Genomic DNA, 19774 nt, shown 5'->3' with positions numbered 1-19774 from the left:
TTGGCTTTACATAGGAAAGTAGGGGGAAAGTGAAGCTCTCCTTCCAACTTGGGGGGAAAATTATACAAACTTTGTTTCCCATTCCTACTTAAAAAAAAAATGGAAAAGGAATAAAGTGATATCTCTCGATCACTTTCTCAGCATTACCAAACGTAGGAAAGAAATCTTTCATTTCTCATCCTTTGAGAAATGACATGAAAATTGATTTTCACTCAAATCCATTCCGTGAACCAAAGAAGACCTATGAGTATATTCGGTTTCTCAATGAATATGCTAACTGGGCAAAAGCTAACTAGCTAATTAGCTCTTTGGTTCCAAACCCTTGTTTATATATCACTAGTTGTGTATAGGATAGGGGACCTCTCCCTAACTAGCCTTAGCTTTATTGTACCAATAGTCACCACCAACATTCTTCTATTGTATTTGATCGATGCACGTTGGAGCATGAATTAACTGGGCAAAAGCTAACTAGCTACTTAGCTCTAGAAGTAGGCGCATGTGATGTAGGCTAAAGACTAAATTTTCAATTCCATTGAGACACCGCCATAAGATTAGAATAGTGTCTCCAAGGAATCATCTCTTCATTCTTTTCACCTTTATCCTATTTCCCATTTAGGGAAGAGTGGGAATCAATTCTAAATTTATGTACACCTGCCGTTTCATGCTTTTTTTTTGGGATCCAAGTTTGAATTACTCTAAAGTATAAGCAAGGGTAACAGACACACTTCTATGACTAAGTGGTATAATTCACATCACATATAGTGCTCCTATTATTTTATCAAGCTACAATGGTTGTTTGATGGTTCACTACAAAAATGTTGGCAGTGATCACCTTTTGTTTTGTGACTTTTGGAGATTATTGGTCTTGTTTTTCTGAGAATAAAGCCTTTAGTCACGGATTATTCATAGAAAAATGTAACCAATAATCTCTAAAGTTACATCCCAAAAAACAAAAACAAAAAAAGTAACTATATTGCCAAAAAAAATTTGTATATGGTTCTTACTCATCTAGTGCCTAGGACTTGAAGGAGAACATGAAGGAAAAGGTAAATGATTTTTCATTTTGGGGATTAAAAATAGATAAATTATAAAGTGTTCATATTTCCGTCTATTAGAATTAGTTAATTGCTAACGCTTGCAATCTAACATTCTCCTCAAAGTCTACTCCAGGTCTTTGTTATTTTTCAGATTAAATAGAGATAAAACAGAACAAAAGAAAAATCGAAAGCTTCAGTAGAAGGACAAAAGGCAAAAGCCTCCGCAAAGTCTAACTTTGTGTCACCAAAACTATGACAATTATTCTGCGGTGTGTGTTAGATTGGACTAGATTTTTGGTGTGCTCTCAAGTAGTTCTGAGTTCAAACGTCCATGGTATCCGTGTGTATGAGTTTTTCCCCCTCTCCTTTTCTAACATTGAAAAAAAAAAAAAAAAAAAACATGAGTCAAAATCAAATTTAATAAGAACATAAGGAAACAAAAAATCAAATAACTATTCATTCACTCATATCTCTATTTGGCATACAACAAGAAGACACAATTCCACAAGAGAAGACAACGTGACAATCCAATTAAAGATAATTAAACATAACTAGCTAAGTTTAAAATTGATAAACAATTTATACTTGTAGCATCTTGCGTGGAAATTTTTTGAGGAACGCGTTATCCCGACGAGATAATTACTTGACTTCATTTTGATAAGAAAATAATAATAATTAATTAATTGACTTCATGACGTTGACGGTCTTGGCTAATGAAAAGTGACAACTTAAACACTTTAATCAGTCCTGATCTCTTGGACCCCTGTAGTCCAAGAGATTTATGGTCACTCACCGTTGGATGTAAATTCAACGGTTCACTCATTTATGACTTGAATCGGATAATAATCATTTGTGTCATATTGCATTTATATATATCATTTTGAACCATTGGATTAATATCCAACGGTGGGTGACCACAATCTCTTGGACTCCTGTGGTCCAAGAGATCGGGACTGACACTTTAATTTGGTAACGTTTTTATTTTAGTTTGGAAATTAAAAATAAAAATAAACGTCAATATCTTTAAAAGTGTTTTTCTGATCATAAAGAAAATAATTATTTATTGGTTTGTATTTTTCAAAGGATCTCTAAACGGTTTCTTCAACAACTTTAGAATAGCGTGTAAAAAAAATAAAATTGTAATGCTAAAATAGGTGAATGACATAATCAAAACTCTCTCTAAGAGCCTTATGAAACTTAGTCATTAAAGTTGCAACCTCTTTCACTCTTTTTAGCAAGGACGGAGCCATGTAGGGACCAAAGTGGTCCCAGCACCCCTTCAATCTTTTTACCGCTTGCATTTATATATTATATAAGATATATAATATTATAACATATTATATTATTTTTGGGATATTTACTCTAAAATAAATAATATATTAGGTTTCTTTTTGTCTACAAATTAACCATAAACTTCTTAATCACTCTTCTACTTTCAATTAAATCTTCTAGACTAGGTTATGATATTTGCACTAAAAACTCCTAATTTTCTTTTGGGCTTGTCCAACATAGGTCCCTACAATTTCTATTTCCTAGACATATACCCATCATTCTATAAATCAATGTGTAAAACCCAATTTCAAACTTAATTGACCAGTAGGATATAAGAGGTCGTACTATTCCTATGTTTTTACATCATTGCCATCAGACTTCATATTTTTATTTATAATTTATTCCAAGCATTTCATTAACTGCAATAATTGTAATTAAAACTCCCTATTAATAGCATATCAATCACCCCATTTCTTTTGGTTGCCATTCCCTCTAACATATGGCCCCTTACAATTTGTAAATAAAAAAAATGTAAATTACATATCCAATAATGTACATATGAAAAATATAAATATAAATATATGTGTATAAAAATATAGGTATATTATTTACCCCAAAAAAAACATAAATAGGTCAATTACTTTGTAATTGAAATATCCGTACATTTTTCATAAATTAAAAATAGGTACACAATAATTTATAGAAAATAGGTACATTGTATAATTGAAATTTATGAGCATTTTTTTATAAATTAAAAATAGGTACATTACTTAGAAGAAAAATAAATTCATTATACTAGGTATACATTATTAGAGAAAAAAAATAGATTCATTATACCAGGTAAATTATTTAGGGGAAAAAATAGTTACATTATTTAGGAAAAAAAAAAGATACATTATTTTGAGAGAAAAAATAGGCTCATTTTATAATAAAAAATTGTTTTCATAAAACAAAGAATAAAAAGATGATCAAATTATTTTTTATAAAACAAGTAATAAAGAAAAAAAATAGGTACAATATTTGGAGAAAAAATAGGTTCATTAAAAAAAAAGTTTTAAAAACAAAATAATAAATAGATTATCAAATTATTTTTCAACATAATTAGAATGTACACTATATTCATAAAACTATAATAAAAAAAGAATACTGGTCGTATAATTCATGAAAAGAAAACAACATTAATTCCTAAATTTAATATTGAATTTAAATTATTAATACTTTAAATAGATTACTAGTTGTAATTCATAGAAGGAAAACACCATTAATTCAAAAATAGATTACTAGTTGTAAAATAGATTACTAATACTTTAATGAGGAATTTAATATTTAATTTCAAATAAGTTTCTAAATTAGTTCCTACATCCATTACAACTATTTGGAGATATTTCCATATTCAACGGGTGTCATTAGTTACACCCCCATAACACATTAACTTATAAATATGGGTAGTTTTGGAATCCAAAAAATACAATAAATCAGATTTTAAGTTATATTATGTAACTTGCTTAGTTGGATCCTAGTCATCGGGTATTATATGAAAAAATTGGGTATTTTACATAGAAAACTAAAGGAAATGGCTGTAGGTGATTTAAAATGAATTTTATGGGTCTAAGTTCAATTTACTATTTTCTTTTTTTCTCTTTCTTTTCCTCTTTCGTTTAACTTAAGCATTGTGAATTTTTTTCCCTACGTTTTTACATGTCTGAGTAGGGTACCTTAATATTGGAATTTATGAAATGTTTTAGTTTGAAGAGCTTAATTTGATAATACTATTGGCAATAACGATATATTTTTCTTCTCTCGGTTATCTTTAATTGCGACAAATAAAAATAAAATAGCATCTCTAGTTTTAGTATATTGGTATTTCGGTTCTAGGTTCGAATCTCACCTCACATCTCCATGTAAATAAAAAATTAAAAAATAATTTGATTTGAAATATTAGTTCGACTTTATTCGTATTTGGCCCTACTAAATAGTGTGAAATGAGAAGAGGACACGACGCTTCTCATACTAATCATCAGTATGGAAACTATATTCTAGAAGATGCAAGAGCTAGCATTATTTAAGATTTGTCGAACGACTTAATTGCTTTTGATAAAATTAAAATAAGAAAAAATTAATACAAAACTATTCAGTTGCTTAACGTGATCAAACTCTGCGATCAATGGTTGAGGCTTGAGGCTGCAAGTAATTGTTGAGTCTTTGTTAAACTTGGTTTCCACCTTCCTCACCTTACACGTGACTCTTACCCCCAATAATAATAATAATAAAGACAAAAAACAAAGATATTATTTTTATCGTAAAAAACAAAGGATATGTGGGAAACCGAGAAATTACCACTAAAATCTTGGGCTATTAATTTTAACTTCCGACCACCACGCTTTCAATTATACTAAAAATTAAAGTAAAAATTAAAATTAAAAAAATATTAAAAGAAATAGTTTGCTCTCTCGAAAAACCCACATGAAGCCTCTCAAATGGTCCTCAAACTTATACCCAAGTTGCATTTTGGTCCATAAACTAAATTATTAGTTCAAATTGTCCACAAGCTCTTTATTATTAGCGAAACCAAGATTTTTAACATTTTTAAACCAAGATTTGTTTATTATATATTATGTCCACATGAAGTCCACGTCATCAAAAATAGGGGCTCACATTTGCCACATCGGCATTTAACAGATTCATTAACGGTTTGTGTAATGGTGTAGGCAATTTGTAGATATGTACTTGTAGGTTTTCCGGGAGTTTGAGTATGTGCTTATAAATGTCCCTAAAATTGGGTACGAACTTGAAAATGAGCATATAGTTTGGGGGGTCTTTTGTAGAAAGAGACGGCAGAAGGGGATGGGATGCAATTTTCTTTTTTCTTTTTTCTTTTTTTATTCTGTTTTTTAAATGTTTGGTAGGTGTTGAGGCCCAAAAAATTCATGGTTCGGCCCAAATATATTTCTAGCCCAATGCGATATCTTACCGAGAAGAAACCCGATTTGGGCACGCGAAAGTTCATCATATGCCCTTGCACACATGCCACACCAAGCAAATAAGTGACATGCCACGCCAAGCAAGGAATAATTATTCTGCACCCAATCACGCCACAAGTTTAAGTGGGCCCTAAGCCACTCAAATACTCAGGGCTTGCTTGAGTGGGTTGTAGTATGGATGGTAATAAATTGTCATGAGGCCCATTGATAGTCCGAGAAATGGAAGTCTCGGGTTGCTTGGGAGCCTCGGGACCCATTTCATAGCCCCAAACATGTGGGTGAGCACAAGAGAGAAAAAAATAGCCCATCACTCCAAACAAAAATAGCCCAACCAACATAGCCTATTGACTCAACCAAAAAGACCAAACATTTGATAAAGAAAGCCCACTTACTTAATGAATCACCTTTGTCCATACAATTACCATGATGAGCTACAAAAGCCCAAGCACTTGGCTGAAAAAACAAAAGCCACAAAGGGGAAGTTTGAAGGTCCATTATACAAAGCTGCTGGGAGGTTCCAGCACATGGGAAAGGAGCAAGTTTCAAGCAAAAGACACCCAAGGGACCAAAGGATATTGGCTCGCAGCCTACTAGGAGAGGAATTGCCTTTTGAACCAGCATGCATACCCATTCTCTTTCCCTTATCAGATCTAGCCATGGAAAAAGGAAGAAAAGAAAAGAAAGAGATGGCTGGAAATAGAAGCAGCTGCGGGAAAGAGCATTGAGCTCCCAAAAATCTTTGATTTTGTGATATTGGACAGATAAGTCAAAGAAGGGGAGGAGAAATGAAGGAAAAAGCTTGGCTAAATTAGATAGAAACCATTAGGGTTTCTTGAAAAAAGATGGCTTCCAGCGGCTATAAAAGGGGCCTCTTTTACCCAACCAAAGACAACCTACATTTCAAATAGCAAGCTTCCTCTCTCACCTGCAACACCTAGCAAATTCGTGCTGTGTTCATCCTCCTCCCCATTTTCCCCCTTCTGGTAGGCTGCTTTAGCATTTGACAGTCACTGTCAAGCTGCCGGAAATAATACTCAAGCCACCCATTCCTCTCTTTTTCCTTATTCTCAGCCAAACCTCTCTGCAAACTCTTCATCTCCTACCTTAATACCCTTTTTCCTCCAGGAACAGTTAGTTTTCTCTTCACTGCTAAACTCATGATAATTTTGCTCCCATGCCACAAGCTTTTCATGCCAAGCTAGAAAATTTATCTGTAAGCTGTTGTTATTTTCATTGGTGAAGGTAACCAAGGTGCTTCCTAAGGCTTTTCTGTCCTTTCGAAGCATTTTTGGGGCTTGATCTTTGAACTCAGGCATAGGGGATAATTTCATCCATCTGCCATTTACGGCAGCCGGAAGAAAAAAGCCCCTACAGTAGGAAAGACCCTTGATTTTTAATGGTTAATTTTTAAAAGATATACAATTTTTTTTATAATGATTTTTCCATTTTTAAGTCACTTTTGAAAATGAAAAGATTAAAATATCCTTAACAATGGATCAAAAATTGGATTGTGTTAAACTCATATACAAATCATGGATTTTGATAAATTAAGGTGACATTTCTCTTAAATTTTTCTTTAAAGTGAAAAATTGAAACTGAGGTATAAGTTCACGTGACATTTCTACATAAATCATTGCAACCCTAAACAATTAGCTTGTCGTTGTACAATTGTTTGGCTCTGATTATTATCATCATCTTGGAAACAAGGATCAAAATTTCAGACTTTTATCATCATCATCATCATCTTGGAAATAAGGATATGAATTTGAGACTTTTAAAACAGAAATTCGATTTAGTTGTGACTCCATGAATTTGCTATCATATCCTTCCCATCATGTTTCTCCTTTTTCCCTCATATTTTTCTATTTTATTTTCTCTTAGCAAGTAGCACAATCGTAGAAAACCCAGAAGAAGAAGAACTTAGATGAAGAAAAAATTAAATTAAATTAAAAACACGAGGGAAGAAGAAGGAGAAGAAAGAGTAGCAAACATGGTGGGAAGGATATGATGGCATATTGATGGTTTAGGGCTAGTAGTTGGGTTTTTTAAGGAAGAAAAACTACAGGGTTTTATAAAAGTTTAAGTTTTTTCATTTTCTGCATGAAATAAATAAACAGAATAATAATCCAAATTGGAATTTATTAAGTAAATAAAAAATATATATATATATATATATATATATATATATATATATGATATGGCACATGCCATATTATTGGAAATATTTAAAAAGGTGATCACATTTAAAATAAAATAAATGGATGGGTTTCAATAGTTTGACATTCAATGGTTATGACTAATAAATTTTTATAAAATTTTCTTAAACAACACAAATTGAAAACATTTAAAAAGGCATATGCATGTGTTCTTCAAAAGCACATGCATGGGGCCCATAAAAAATTTGGCATAGGCCAAAGTTGAGCTACGTGTGGCCCTGCCGGAGGGTTAAAGGGCCAAATGTGGCCCTCCAAATTTGAGCCCATGGTTGGAGATAGGTTTTGCATTATTTTAAGGCTATATTTGGAATATAGCCCATAGTTAGAGATAGTCTTAGTATTATTGTTCTTAATATTATCTTTAACTAAGGGCATTTTTTAGTATTTTAAATGTTTTACCATTTCCTGCCCCTGCCTATATATATGGATTATTGATATTGCAACCACCACGGGTACCCCAATTCATTGCAACTTAACTAGAACCAAGACTGTTGAATCAGTAGCTAAACTGGCTTTTGGGATAAAAATAACAAACACCAGAAAATCCACTCACATGGTAATTCTCTTAAAAAATTTATGTCAGAGTAGGCGAAACAATAGAAAATATGAATTTAGATTAATAATTCTCAACAAAATTGTAATCATCAAATACAATAACAAATTTACATAAAATTAATGTAAATCAACAAACACAAATATAAATAGTGACAACTTCGGCAATTGAGGCTTGCACGAATTGCAATGTCCTAAAAACAGATTTCGCCCCAACCCTTGCAGTTTTTATAGGCATCCATCTCCAAAGATTCAACAATCAATAATCCTAAATTGAAGCACTTCAATTTAAAACTCTGACAAACAAATTATATATTTGTACTCTCAAGAAAAAAACTGAGAAGAACTTAACAAACATAAAACAGAGTAATGGGGAATACTCTATTTTTCACGGAAAGAACTCTCTCCAGCCTGAGGATATCTCAAGTTGATGAAGGGTGCTTGATTTATATAAAACTCAATGCACCCCTGATAAAACAACTATCTATGAATTAGTGTAAGTTCAAGAGATACAACCTTTGCATCATTGTGCATGTTGAACAGCAACAGACACAAATCCAAGGAAACTGAACACTTGGAGAAACTTATTTTTCATTCACTACAGAAATTAAATATTATTAAATAATAAAAAATTTACAATAGCAGCCACCGATGGAGAATTTTATACCGTGATCCCCAATTAGGAATACAGAAGAAATTCTAGAGAGAATTCACGTGTGAACGGGATATTATGAATGAGAGTTTCAGAATAAACAATTTGCATAACTGTCAACAAATTTTGCTCGAACAAAGGAACTTCATGGTTCGGGTTGCATTTTCTCACATTCTTCTCTGATTGACTGGAAAAGTATGGTGGAGAGATATCGTTCACCGAAACTTGGAAACACTACCTGTAAGCAATCAAATTCTGAAATGAATTGATACAAAAAGAATTGAAAGGAATAGAGTTTTGAGGTAATTATATAAAGCGCATGCTCTACAGAGATCATACAGAAAACAGCCCAAGAAAATGGTGATTGTGTGAAAAATCAGAACATGACTAGGATGCCTCAATTCAATGGTCCGGATTTTATCTTGCAAGTCCATAGAGCACTACTCAATATGCAAAACGATGGAGTGACTTTTATTCCTTTTACCAGACTTGTAAAGGTAATATCAGAATGTGCATAATCAAGTTAAATCCGTTGGGAATGCCCTAGTTAAGAATGAAGATCAATCCCACAGACTCTTGTACATGGAAAGTTAAGATGGATATCAGACCCAGCAACAAGTGTAGGAAATATGTATCCAGTGAAACCATCTCTTTTTCACTTTCTTATTCCCCAGTCAAATCAAGCCATCTCACATGAAAAGATTCTTAACACAAAGGTGTTTAGATTTTTAGTCCCACCCCAAGATTTAGGAAATAAGTATCCAACGATGCCGTCTCTTCTTTCATTCTTTTTCTCCCAATCAAATCAAGTTCTCACAAGTAACAATGCTAGCACAAACGTCTGCATTTTCTTAGTCCCAACCCTTAAACCAAAAAGCCCTTTTACAAGGATTTTTACAATTTTTGGACCTCTTCCTCTGATCATCCATTAAATTTTAAAGCCTACATCTTCTATGTTTTCTACTCCCCCTTCCCTCTTTCTCTCAGGGCATACCAATTAATGCTGCAGCTCAACTCACAATGTGTAAGTTCCATCAATTTCATACAGAAATAATTTTTACATGGAAAAATAGAGAGATGATATACCGTGATAAGCTTCCCTGCATTTTCAGGTCTCTTACCAACCTTGAGGGCAGCAGCAGCAGCGGCCCCGGAAGAAATACCAACCTGATATGATACGAAGTTAAAAATTAAACAACTAAACTAAAGAATTTAATATAAAAACATATACATAAATATAGTCTGGATACACCAGTATGGCAAGAGAACGTTACTCCATATGCAGCAACCATAGAAAAATCGTCGAAATTTCTGATATTATTGGTCGAAATGTCAAAAAAGGGGGATCGATATTGAAGAGAAAAAAAAGGAAGGGGGGGGGGGGGGGGGGGGGGGTGTGTGGTGTGTGAAGATTATTTCTTCATCCCGTATCGAACAAGTCAGTTTCTAGGTTGAGCGAGTCAGCACTTTTGCTGTTATAGACGTGAAGAAGAAGAAGTGCGCCCGAACTTTTTCTTTTGAAAGTTTTTGGATAGATAAACAATAGGGGCTGGCCTCCTAATAATGAAATATACAGAGATGGCCTCCTTTGAATGAAGTGCACTGTTTTAAATAATTTGCTTTTGGGAACCCTTTCATTAAAGGATGGGTATCTAATGCTGCTGTTAAAGAAACTAGAACCCTAGCCCAATTGACTAACGGACCCAAGTACTTTTAGAGAGCCTTGTTGATGCTAGATGCTCCTGCATCAAACTCCCCTGGTTGGAAAAAACTCATCCTCGAGTCTCGATCATCATCACCAAAGACTCCATGAGAAAACTGAATTCTTCCTTTCCAAACAAAGAGATATTTTGAATATCGAACCACTCTTGAACACTTATGATTATTCTCTTTCATCACGGGTAAACTGACAATGACTAGCCATAACATAGGTAGGTCAATCATAGTTCATCGCTTATGATCTCCCATGTTAAGTGATTAATCCCTGAAACAAGGACTAAAAGCGCATACCAACAAGCCTTCCTGGAGTGCTAATTGCTTCGCGGTTTCAACAGCTTCATCACTTGAGATCTGCCAAAATCACAATCTGTGAGAACTAAACTAAAAACCAACTTCACGAGGACCTTATGTGATTAACGATACATAGATGAATGACTAGAAAATTAACATTTGACTGGATCAATTAGAAAGGAACCCTGATATTTTTATTTCTTTATTTTTTTTGGAAGAAAGGAACCATGATTTATACTGCAGAAAAGCACAATTCTATCTTATTAACTTAGAAAGTAAGCTTTGATACAATAACATTTTAAAACTAATTTCAAGTATACAGAGAGAGAAACAGACATACCAAATAAATAAAAATAAATAAATAGATCAAATTGGAATAATAAGATTAGACCTCTATAATTTCATCGACAACATCCTGGTGCAAATTTCTAGGTATAAATCCAGCTCCAATCCCTTGAATCTTGTGGGGACCTGTATTTTCAAAAATGAAAAGTAAATGAACATGAAAATAAGTAATAAATGAGAAAATTTTAAAAAATACTGCACACTAAACTCATTAGAAGGCTGGTCCTCTATCTTACCAGGCTTTCCACCTGAAAGGATGTTGCTTTCCGAGGGTTCTACACCAATAATCTGTTACTTTAATGATCAGATGATGTCACTCAAATGGGAACCAAAACAAGAAGAGAAAGGATAACAAAAGAAAGGCAGGGAGGAAAATTATAAATAAATAAAAAACACAAAAGAAGAGAAATTCTCTTTGAAAATAATTCACCCTCCACCCAGTACAGATATACCAGGATCTACGTCAAATTAAATTTGCCCTCTAATTGACACATTCAAGGCAAGGCTATCAGATTCAGGCTGGTCAGCACTTTTGCATATACAGTTTGGAAATTATGAATCAGAAAAACAGCATACCTTTATTTTAGGATTTTTCTCTTTAAGGAATCGTCCTACCCCAGAAATGGTTCCACCAGTTCCAATTCCTCCAATAAATATATCCACTTTGCCTCTTGTATCTTCCCAGATCTCTGGACCAGTTGTCTCATAGTGTATCTGCATACAGAACATATAATGAATTTATACACATCTAACCGTATTGGAAGCCATAATGGTATTACGCTATAACTACAAAGAGGATCCCTATGCCAATTTGGTATCCTTATGGTAAGGTGATGAAGGTCAAACTCAAATGCTTTATAGACTCCATGTAAAACCAAACTAATCATTTACAGCAAGCTTTGAAGCACATGATCAAAACTGACTGAAGAAGAAAAATAATCAGCCAAGGTAAAAATATCTCTTGGATTTGAGTTGACTAGTATCTAATTCGTTAAGTTCATTTGCTTTCCAAGGTCAAGCTCATGCACATATAGTTCTTTTTGTTTTTGAGAAGCAATGTACTACTCTGGAATATATTGATCGATGACTACTTTGGGCAGTGGGCTTTTCAGAATACATATGTGAAGCTCACACAGTAGAAATATTTCTTTGCACAAGATATAAGCACCATTTCCACCATCACTGTGGACACTCTAAACCCCTCCCAAGAAAACATGGCTGACATGACTTCTAGTGTTTTGGGCCGGCATATGACAATTAAAAAAAGGAAAAAAAAAAAACATTGAAACATGGTAGTTAATTAAAGGCTTAATTGTTCTAGTGCCCCCTCAAAGTATGGTCAAATCACGCATTGCCTCCTGGAAGTCAAACTGATCCACCTTCTACCCTTGACAGATGTTTTGCATCTCACTTTGTTCTCCATCATCAGGTCCGTCAAAAAATCTGTTCAAAACATCAACATGACAGAAACAGTACCCACTGTTTTGCTGAAATGTATTCCACGTAAGTGTCATGTGTGCAATTAAATAATAGAAAATTTTCTTTTAAAAAAATTGATTACTAAAATTAATGTTTTAAAATTTTTTTAAAAATCCCCAATTCCCCCTCTTCCCCTCCCCATTACCCACCTACCCCGCTGTAGCCCCGACACCCCACTCTCCCTTCCTCCCCACATTGCGAAATCCCCTCTCTCAACCCGATTCCCACCACCACCCCAATGCGGGTGTGACCTAGTTTTTGTTGCTCGATTTAGACTACCAATACACACGCTCAATTAACATTGCAGTGGATTGATTTATTTTAAAATATTATTTTTAATAGTTCAATTCATACACACATGGCATTTACGTGGCATATATTTCAGCAAAGTTGTGGGTCCCACTCATGCCACGTTAGTATTTTTAACTAATTTTTTGACGGACTTGATGATAAGGAGCAAGGTGAGACACAAAAATCGATCAAGGGGGCAAGGTGGGTTTCTTTAATTTACCAGGGGGCAACGTCGGTTACTTTGACTTACCAGGGGGCAATGTGATACTGTAGTTTTAGGGAGCACTAAGCAATTAGCCTCAAAATAATGTAACATGTTGCTGAACAGCCTAGCTGCTAAAGGAGCCAATTGTTCAACAAAGTGAGAATAGGAAGCCAAGATACCTTAGGATTAGCAGGATTGTCAAACTGTTGAAGCATGTATGCATTGGGTGTACTTTTGAATATTTCTTCAGCTTTCTGAACTGCTCCCTTCATTCCCTTTGCTGAATCAGTCAAAACAAGCTCAGCTCCAAATGCCTTTAGAAGAACCCTTCTCTCCAAACTCATTGAAGCTGGCATTGTCAAGATGAGTTTATATCCTTTAGTGGCAGCAATAAATGCAAGCCCAATGCCTGTGTTTCCACTAGTGGGTTCCACCAGAACACTCTAAAAATAAATGAGAAAGAAACCGAGTCAATGCGTACAGAAAGCTACAAAAAAGAAACAAAATGAAGCTTCTTAGGCATGGCTGGTTTTACATGAACCAGAACCACAAATAATCCAAACATGTGAATCATCCACCTTTTTTTTCCAAATGACAATACGAGAGAGTCATAATGCGAATTAATAATTAAAACAAGTGTAAGGTTCAAGATTTAAACAGCCAAGACCAAATTGTGGGAAAGGCCATTGCTGCATAATATCCACAATTTGTTATGAGAGTTCAACACAAACCCAGAGAGGCATGATAATGAAACACGTAGCCAATTCTAAAAGGCATCCAATTGCAGGTGGTAAATATAGCACAATACATGTGGCTGGGACATCCAGGATCACAAGCCATTTGGTCAGTTAGAATTGGTAAAGGGTCTTTTACCAAAACCAAAAACCAAAAACTTTGGTAATGTGCAGTTTTGGTAGTTTTCGGTATCAGTAGTTTTTCATCTAATATAAAACCTGCTGATATATATGTACACACACGTACACATTAACTAAAATTGTAAGCTTACTATTAGTAACTAAACATTTCCACAAGTTATTTGATATATTTTGGTAAAAATCAATTCAAAAAAATAAATCAGTAGTTGGTCGATTTTGGTCATTTTCAATATTTACCAAAACCAAACCAACTATTTCGATATTTTATGGTTTTGGGTTTTTCAATTTTCAGATTGTGAAAATCGGTTACCATACCAAAAATAAATTCAGTTGATAATCGGTCTGTTTGGTTTTTACCAAACCAAATGGCAGCCCTTGTCACAATTTTGAAGTAAGATATAGGGATCTCTAAGAATTACCCCTCCGCGACAGGAACCCTAGTTTGAATTGGCATCTGATCCAAAAAAAATCTAATGCCTGGTCGGAGAGTCATAACTAAAAGGGCAAGAGGCACAGGGGGTCCAGAAGGGGCAGATGCCCCTGCTCTTTCTTTTTTTTGTGTGGAAGAACAATAAGTGATGTTAGAAGATATTCTAACTTATATACCCTTAAAGAATCACTATTCCAGCAGCATTCCCTAATCCAATTTATTTCCATTTTTATTTTCCATATTCTAGTCAATCCCCTTTCAATTTTAGACCCCATATACACAGTCGCACGCCTCTATATATATATTATGAGTTTCAAGCTTTCCTTCTATATTGTCTGAGCTGCCCCATGTCAAGTAATATTCAGGCTCCACCCTTGGCTTTAGGCATCACATTTGACCAGGCATTCATGCTAATAATACAGTATGTTGAGTAATATCCACAATCAGTTACCTGTCCAGGCTTTATAAGTCCTCTTTGCTCAGCATCGATTATCATACTATACCCTATCCTGAAGATGAATACCAGAAACATTAACAGTGATATTAAACATTTATTATTGACATTCTATGTCTACAGTACTGAGAAAACAAATAGAGATAATACCATAATATAACGAGACATTTGCAATTATATAATCCTCATTCAAACATCATTATCCTAAACCTAAAATACAAGATGTGGGGTCCGTAGTTACTTTTTGAGCTGATAAACATATTAACATACAGTTATCTATGGCAGGCAAGTATACTGAATCACCCTTGTTAGACAGCATCTCGAAACAACATACCTAAATTCATTTAATTCCTATTCTATTCTTATTGTATAGGCTAGGGTTTTTTTTTTCCCTCTCACTTCAGTCTGATCATAATGTTTCTAAACCATGTAAAACAATACAAATAATACACAGAATTGTAGTCATTGCCTCCTCACCTGTCCTTGACACTGCAACATGGCTCCATAATCTCAAGCTTTGCAGCAATGTTTGCAACAGACCCCTTTACGATGTTATTCAGGTACACCATCGGTGTTTTTCCAATAAGCTGCATCACCAAAGTTGCCAGTGTAACATATGAATTAACAAGAAACCTACGCACTTCAAGTTTATCAAAGAAAAAAAAGTCGCAAATGTCTCGGTCACATGGTTTCTAGTTACTAGTACTACGGAACAGAAAATGGCAAGTTTAATACTACATCACTAGGTAACAGAGGGGATAGCACCATTACTTAGAACAACATTCCAACTCAACCAAATTTGACTATATTTTAAGTACTCAACACAGCATCAAAGATTTTCTTCAGTCTCAGCTACTTTTTTTTATACGAAATCAGGCAAAAAAAAATGGCAGGCTTTATTTTGAATCCCGATAGAAAATACAGAAAAATCAGATGTGTGGTTTTGTACAACATAAAGACTAAAAATTCTCACATTAATTTGTAGGGTAGATTCGGAATAGGCCCCATAAAGGTGAGAATATAATTTCTTTAGTATACTATAAATATTAAAATCTGCTTTTGAAAACATAGACTTTCAGTACAAAAAGCAACTTGAAGCATCCCATAAAATTATTAAAGTTATTCTACTCCCGCAACAAAGTAATTCAAAACGACATAATCACGTAGATAAATACAGTTTGATTTTCCCAGCATCTACAGTTCAATGAACTCCAATTTTGCTATATAAGTCAATCTTAATGAAAGTTATACAATGTAGCATTTGATTATAAAGAGAAATAATCATGAATTTCCACACAGCTACACTGCAATACTCTGACTTTCAATTATTCCAGAACTTCCGGATAACAACAACAACAATAAACCACTTAAGTTAACTTAAGTGTCTAAGGAATATTGTACTTCCAATTTTACTCTTGAATAAAGTGAAGAAAAAGGACAAATTGAATTAGAATACAAACAATAAATCACATCCGGCTTCATGAGTGTACCCACTCATACTTTCGTCTATAATCCACCATCACTCATCTTCTTCCTTCCAAATACCCTAAACATACTCAAAATCATTGCTAAAATTAAACAACTTTTGAAGCCCTAAACCTAACAACACTCAAATTCGGTCCATATGATCATTCTCTTTTCAAAAATTAACCCCGATAAAAAAAAGATTGAAAAGCCCAACAGAGTGGATGCTTCAATTTCAGTGGAGAACTTCATGGATGCTTCCAGTGATTTAGTAGTCTTATGTTCGGTTTTTTACATTAGGTGGGTGTGAGTGTGGATAAATTGTTTGAGTTTACTTACAATATTCAATACGTAACTCAATTTGGGATATAGTGAGGGTAATTTTGGAATGTGGTTTATACTTGCAAATAATTAGATTTTTCTTTGAAGAGAGTTGGGTGTAGAAATTAAGCTCAGTTAACTCATGGACAAGTTGGGGTCAAATACAGCCACCCTTTATTCAATAAAAACACAAAGTTTGCCGTCTCAATCATATTTATCATGAAAGGAATGAGGCTGATGGCTACGTTCAGACTTTCTTTACTTATGCTTCTCAGTTTTCACTTTTGATCCTGATTGTTGGGTGCATCTCCTACGGGATGATATGTTTGGAGTGCTAGATCTTGTTTAGCTGTTTTGTCATTTTTGTGTAGGCCATTTGGCCCCAATCACCAAAAGAAAAACACAAACGTTGCCTAATGACAACAACTGCTCACTTTTCAAATTTTAGACTATAATTCTTAAACTTTCATCCTTGAGGTAGAAACAAATATTTTTCATCTCCTATTAATTTAATTTCTCAATGTCATAATTTTAAGGATTTTCTGATTAAATAAACAACTCAATAGTGTCCATTTATAGTATGAGAAAACTATTTATTTGCTGAAAGAAAACTATTTATTTGCTGACCAAGTAACACCTAATGGCATTGAAATTAAAGTAACGGAAATGGGTAGCACCCCTTTGGTGCTTTAAAGATAATTTTATATAGTTATCAGGAAATATAGATACCTACATAAAATAGTGCAAAACTGATTCAAAGTTATGTAGAATTCATCCTTCTTTTTATATTGTGTGATTACACAAGTCCCAGTCTCCCAGAAAGATCTTGATATAGACAATTCCCAATAACTTGGATTCACTTAAGATAACCAACCTGCTTCATATATCTTTACAAATTTGTTTAAAGTTTACAAAATTGTGCCACCTAACCGGTGCGTCAAAAGAATAAAAAACCAAAAACAAAATAGGACAGATACAATTGTTGGCCATCTGTATCAAACTGAGAGCACTAAGAATTCACAATTTCAAGTACACGAAAATAAAAATAAATAAATAAAACAAAAGGGCGAAGACTACTTATCTCTTCCTGTCAAATTGTCTTAGAAAAGGTCAAGTTTTCTTGTTAAATGGTAAATATATAATTCACCATATGAGTAACTTGAAGTCATCAAATACATCGTTCTCTTGTATTTTCTCCACCAATAAATCTAACCCCAAGCATATTCAACAGTAACATTTGACCACACAAGCATCAAACAGGCACCTCAAAAAAATAATAAAACCAGTTTAAACAAAGTGGACACTCCTAGCTTTGCTTATTCTGAGCTACTAATGTTGTATAATTTAGCCTAGCTATATATAGTTTCAACCAACAAAAAAAAAAAAAACCAGTTCATAATCTGGATCATTTAAAAATGAAATTTTATAAAAAAAAAGACTTAATATTGCATCTTCAGTATTCACACGTTGAAAATAAATTTCCATATAATTAAAAGAAGAATCAATCACAACTCCATAACAATCGACCATCAACATCAATATAAATTAAACGAATCTACCAATGTCCATGTACCTAAGCAGCTTAAATTAATCAAACTTGTAGATCTAGAACCATATTCATCTTCAAATCAAACGATGAAACCCAACCCAATTCGTATTTCCCAGAGACAAAGTCAAAATGGTATTTACCTGAGTGACATCTTCAGCAATGTTGAGACCCTCAACGGCGGTCTGTGGCGTCACAGAAGCAGCCTTGCACACCACAGAGGAAACTGAAGAAGGCTTCCCTATCTGGCGCATGCTCTTGCTGTTGCTCTTGTTGTTGGACCTTACGCTCAGAGACGTGGTGGTGGCGGGGGCCACCCCCACCACCCATAGCTGTTTGGGAGCTGTGAGCTCTGATTTTGGGCTGCAGAGCGAGGATGTCAACGTATTGATCAGAGAAGCAGAGCCCATTTTTCTTTGCTTTTGCTATCGCTCTAGTTTTGTTGACTGAGTTGAGCAAAGCGGCTCTAAATTTTTAGTGCTTCACTGTTTCAGGGTTTGTTTATGTGTTGCGTGGGTGTGGATTATGTAGATCGTAGAGTATCTGCTTTTTCCGAGTCCAATATTTCATAAAAATTGAAGGGTTAATTTCAGTTTAGTACCTGAATTCTTATTGGTAAGGCATGTTAGTCCTTATATTCTCAATTTTAATGATTTTGTACCCTCATCTTTCCAATTTATTTCAATTGGGTTCCAGCACTAACTTCACTGTCAATATCACCGTTAATTGCTTGTGTGTCATATGTGGGGTCCCACGAGTTCAACGCTTTCGATGTCAACTGAGGGGCATTTTCGACCATTTATTGTATTCCTGCCCAAACCCTTCTCTGACAAAAAAACCACGCGGCTGCATCTAATTGGGCCAAAATAAAAAATTTTAAAATCAAAATAAACGAAAATTAATTAGAGAAATTCATTATTATATCAAATATAGGAGCTCAAATTATAAAAATACCATATATGAAATGGACTTTACAAACACACCCAAAGCTCATTTACAACATAACAAAGAGGCTTTTAACTTCTTATAAATTACAAAACTGCCATCAATTTCTTAAAACAAGCCCAACCCCAAAACCTCATTTTAAAAACCCAAAATACTCAATAGGGTATCAAAGTAATTTAATAATCAAACTTAAATTTAATAGGATCAGCTGTCATTTTTTTGGGTTTTTTTTTTAGTTTGTTTATAGAAATTCAATTATGTAGGGTTTATCTATATTATTAGTACTAAGAATGGGTATATGACTAAATATCTCAATTAGGTAATCAATATTCAAAATAAAAAAGGATATTGATCCCTTCCTAACAATTATGGAAAAATTGAGTGACTTTGCATCTGGGAACAAAAGAGTCCAGCCACTCAGCTATACTATTTATTAAAAAAAAACGACCCCAGTACCGCAGCGCGGCTATACTCGTTTTTTAAATAAAAAAATCCCTAGTGTAGCCGCGGCTATACTCTTTTTTAATGATGAAAACCGTGGTATAGCCGCGTGGCCATGCTCTCTAAGTATATTATATTTAATAGGAGTATAGCCGCACGGCTATAATATTTATTTAAAAAAATACCCTTCTAGTTGCATTTGCTTATAATTTATAGATATTAATTTGATAGTTTCGATACCTCCAAAGCAGATATTAA

General features: G+C 34.0%; 1 protein-coding gene across 1 annotated transcript; it reads right to left on the bottom strand.

The window, feature by feature from the left end:
- Positions 1 to 8632: 8632 nt before the first annotated feature.
- Positions 8633 to 18699, bottom strand: LOC117630156 (cysteine synthase-like). The gene is made up of 10 exons (XM_034362906.1): positions 18274 to 18699; positions 15277 to 15386; positions 14797 to 14854; positions 13220 to 13483; positions 11642 to 11779; positions 11302 to 11353; positions 11112 to 11191; positions 10721 to 10780; positions 9797 to 9877; positions 8633 to 8948 (listed from the first exon to the last, which is right to left on the bottom strand). Exons 1-10 carry the CDS (start codon positions 18538 to 18540, stop codon positions 8856 to 8858), a joined length of 1203 nt encoding a protein of 400 aa, XP_034218797.1. The 5' UTR covers positions 18541 to 18699; the 3' UTR covers positions 8633 to 8855.
- Positions 18700 to 19774: the final 1075 nt, after the last annotated feature.

This window comes from Prunus dulcis, chromosome 1, assembly GCF_902201215.1.
Source record: "Prunus dulcis chromosome 1, ALMONDv2, whole genome shotgun sequence".
Taxonomy (NCBI): Eukaryota; Viridiplantae; Streptophyta; class Magnoliopsida; order Rosales; family Rosaceae; genus Prunus; species Prunus dulcis.
Note: the sequence above shows the minus strand (reverse complement) of the source record. Positions and strands in the feature narration are given on the sequence as shown.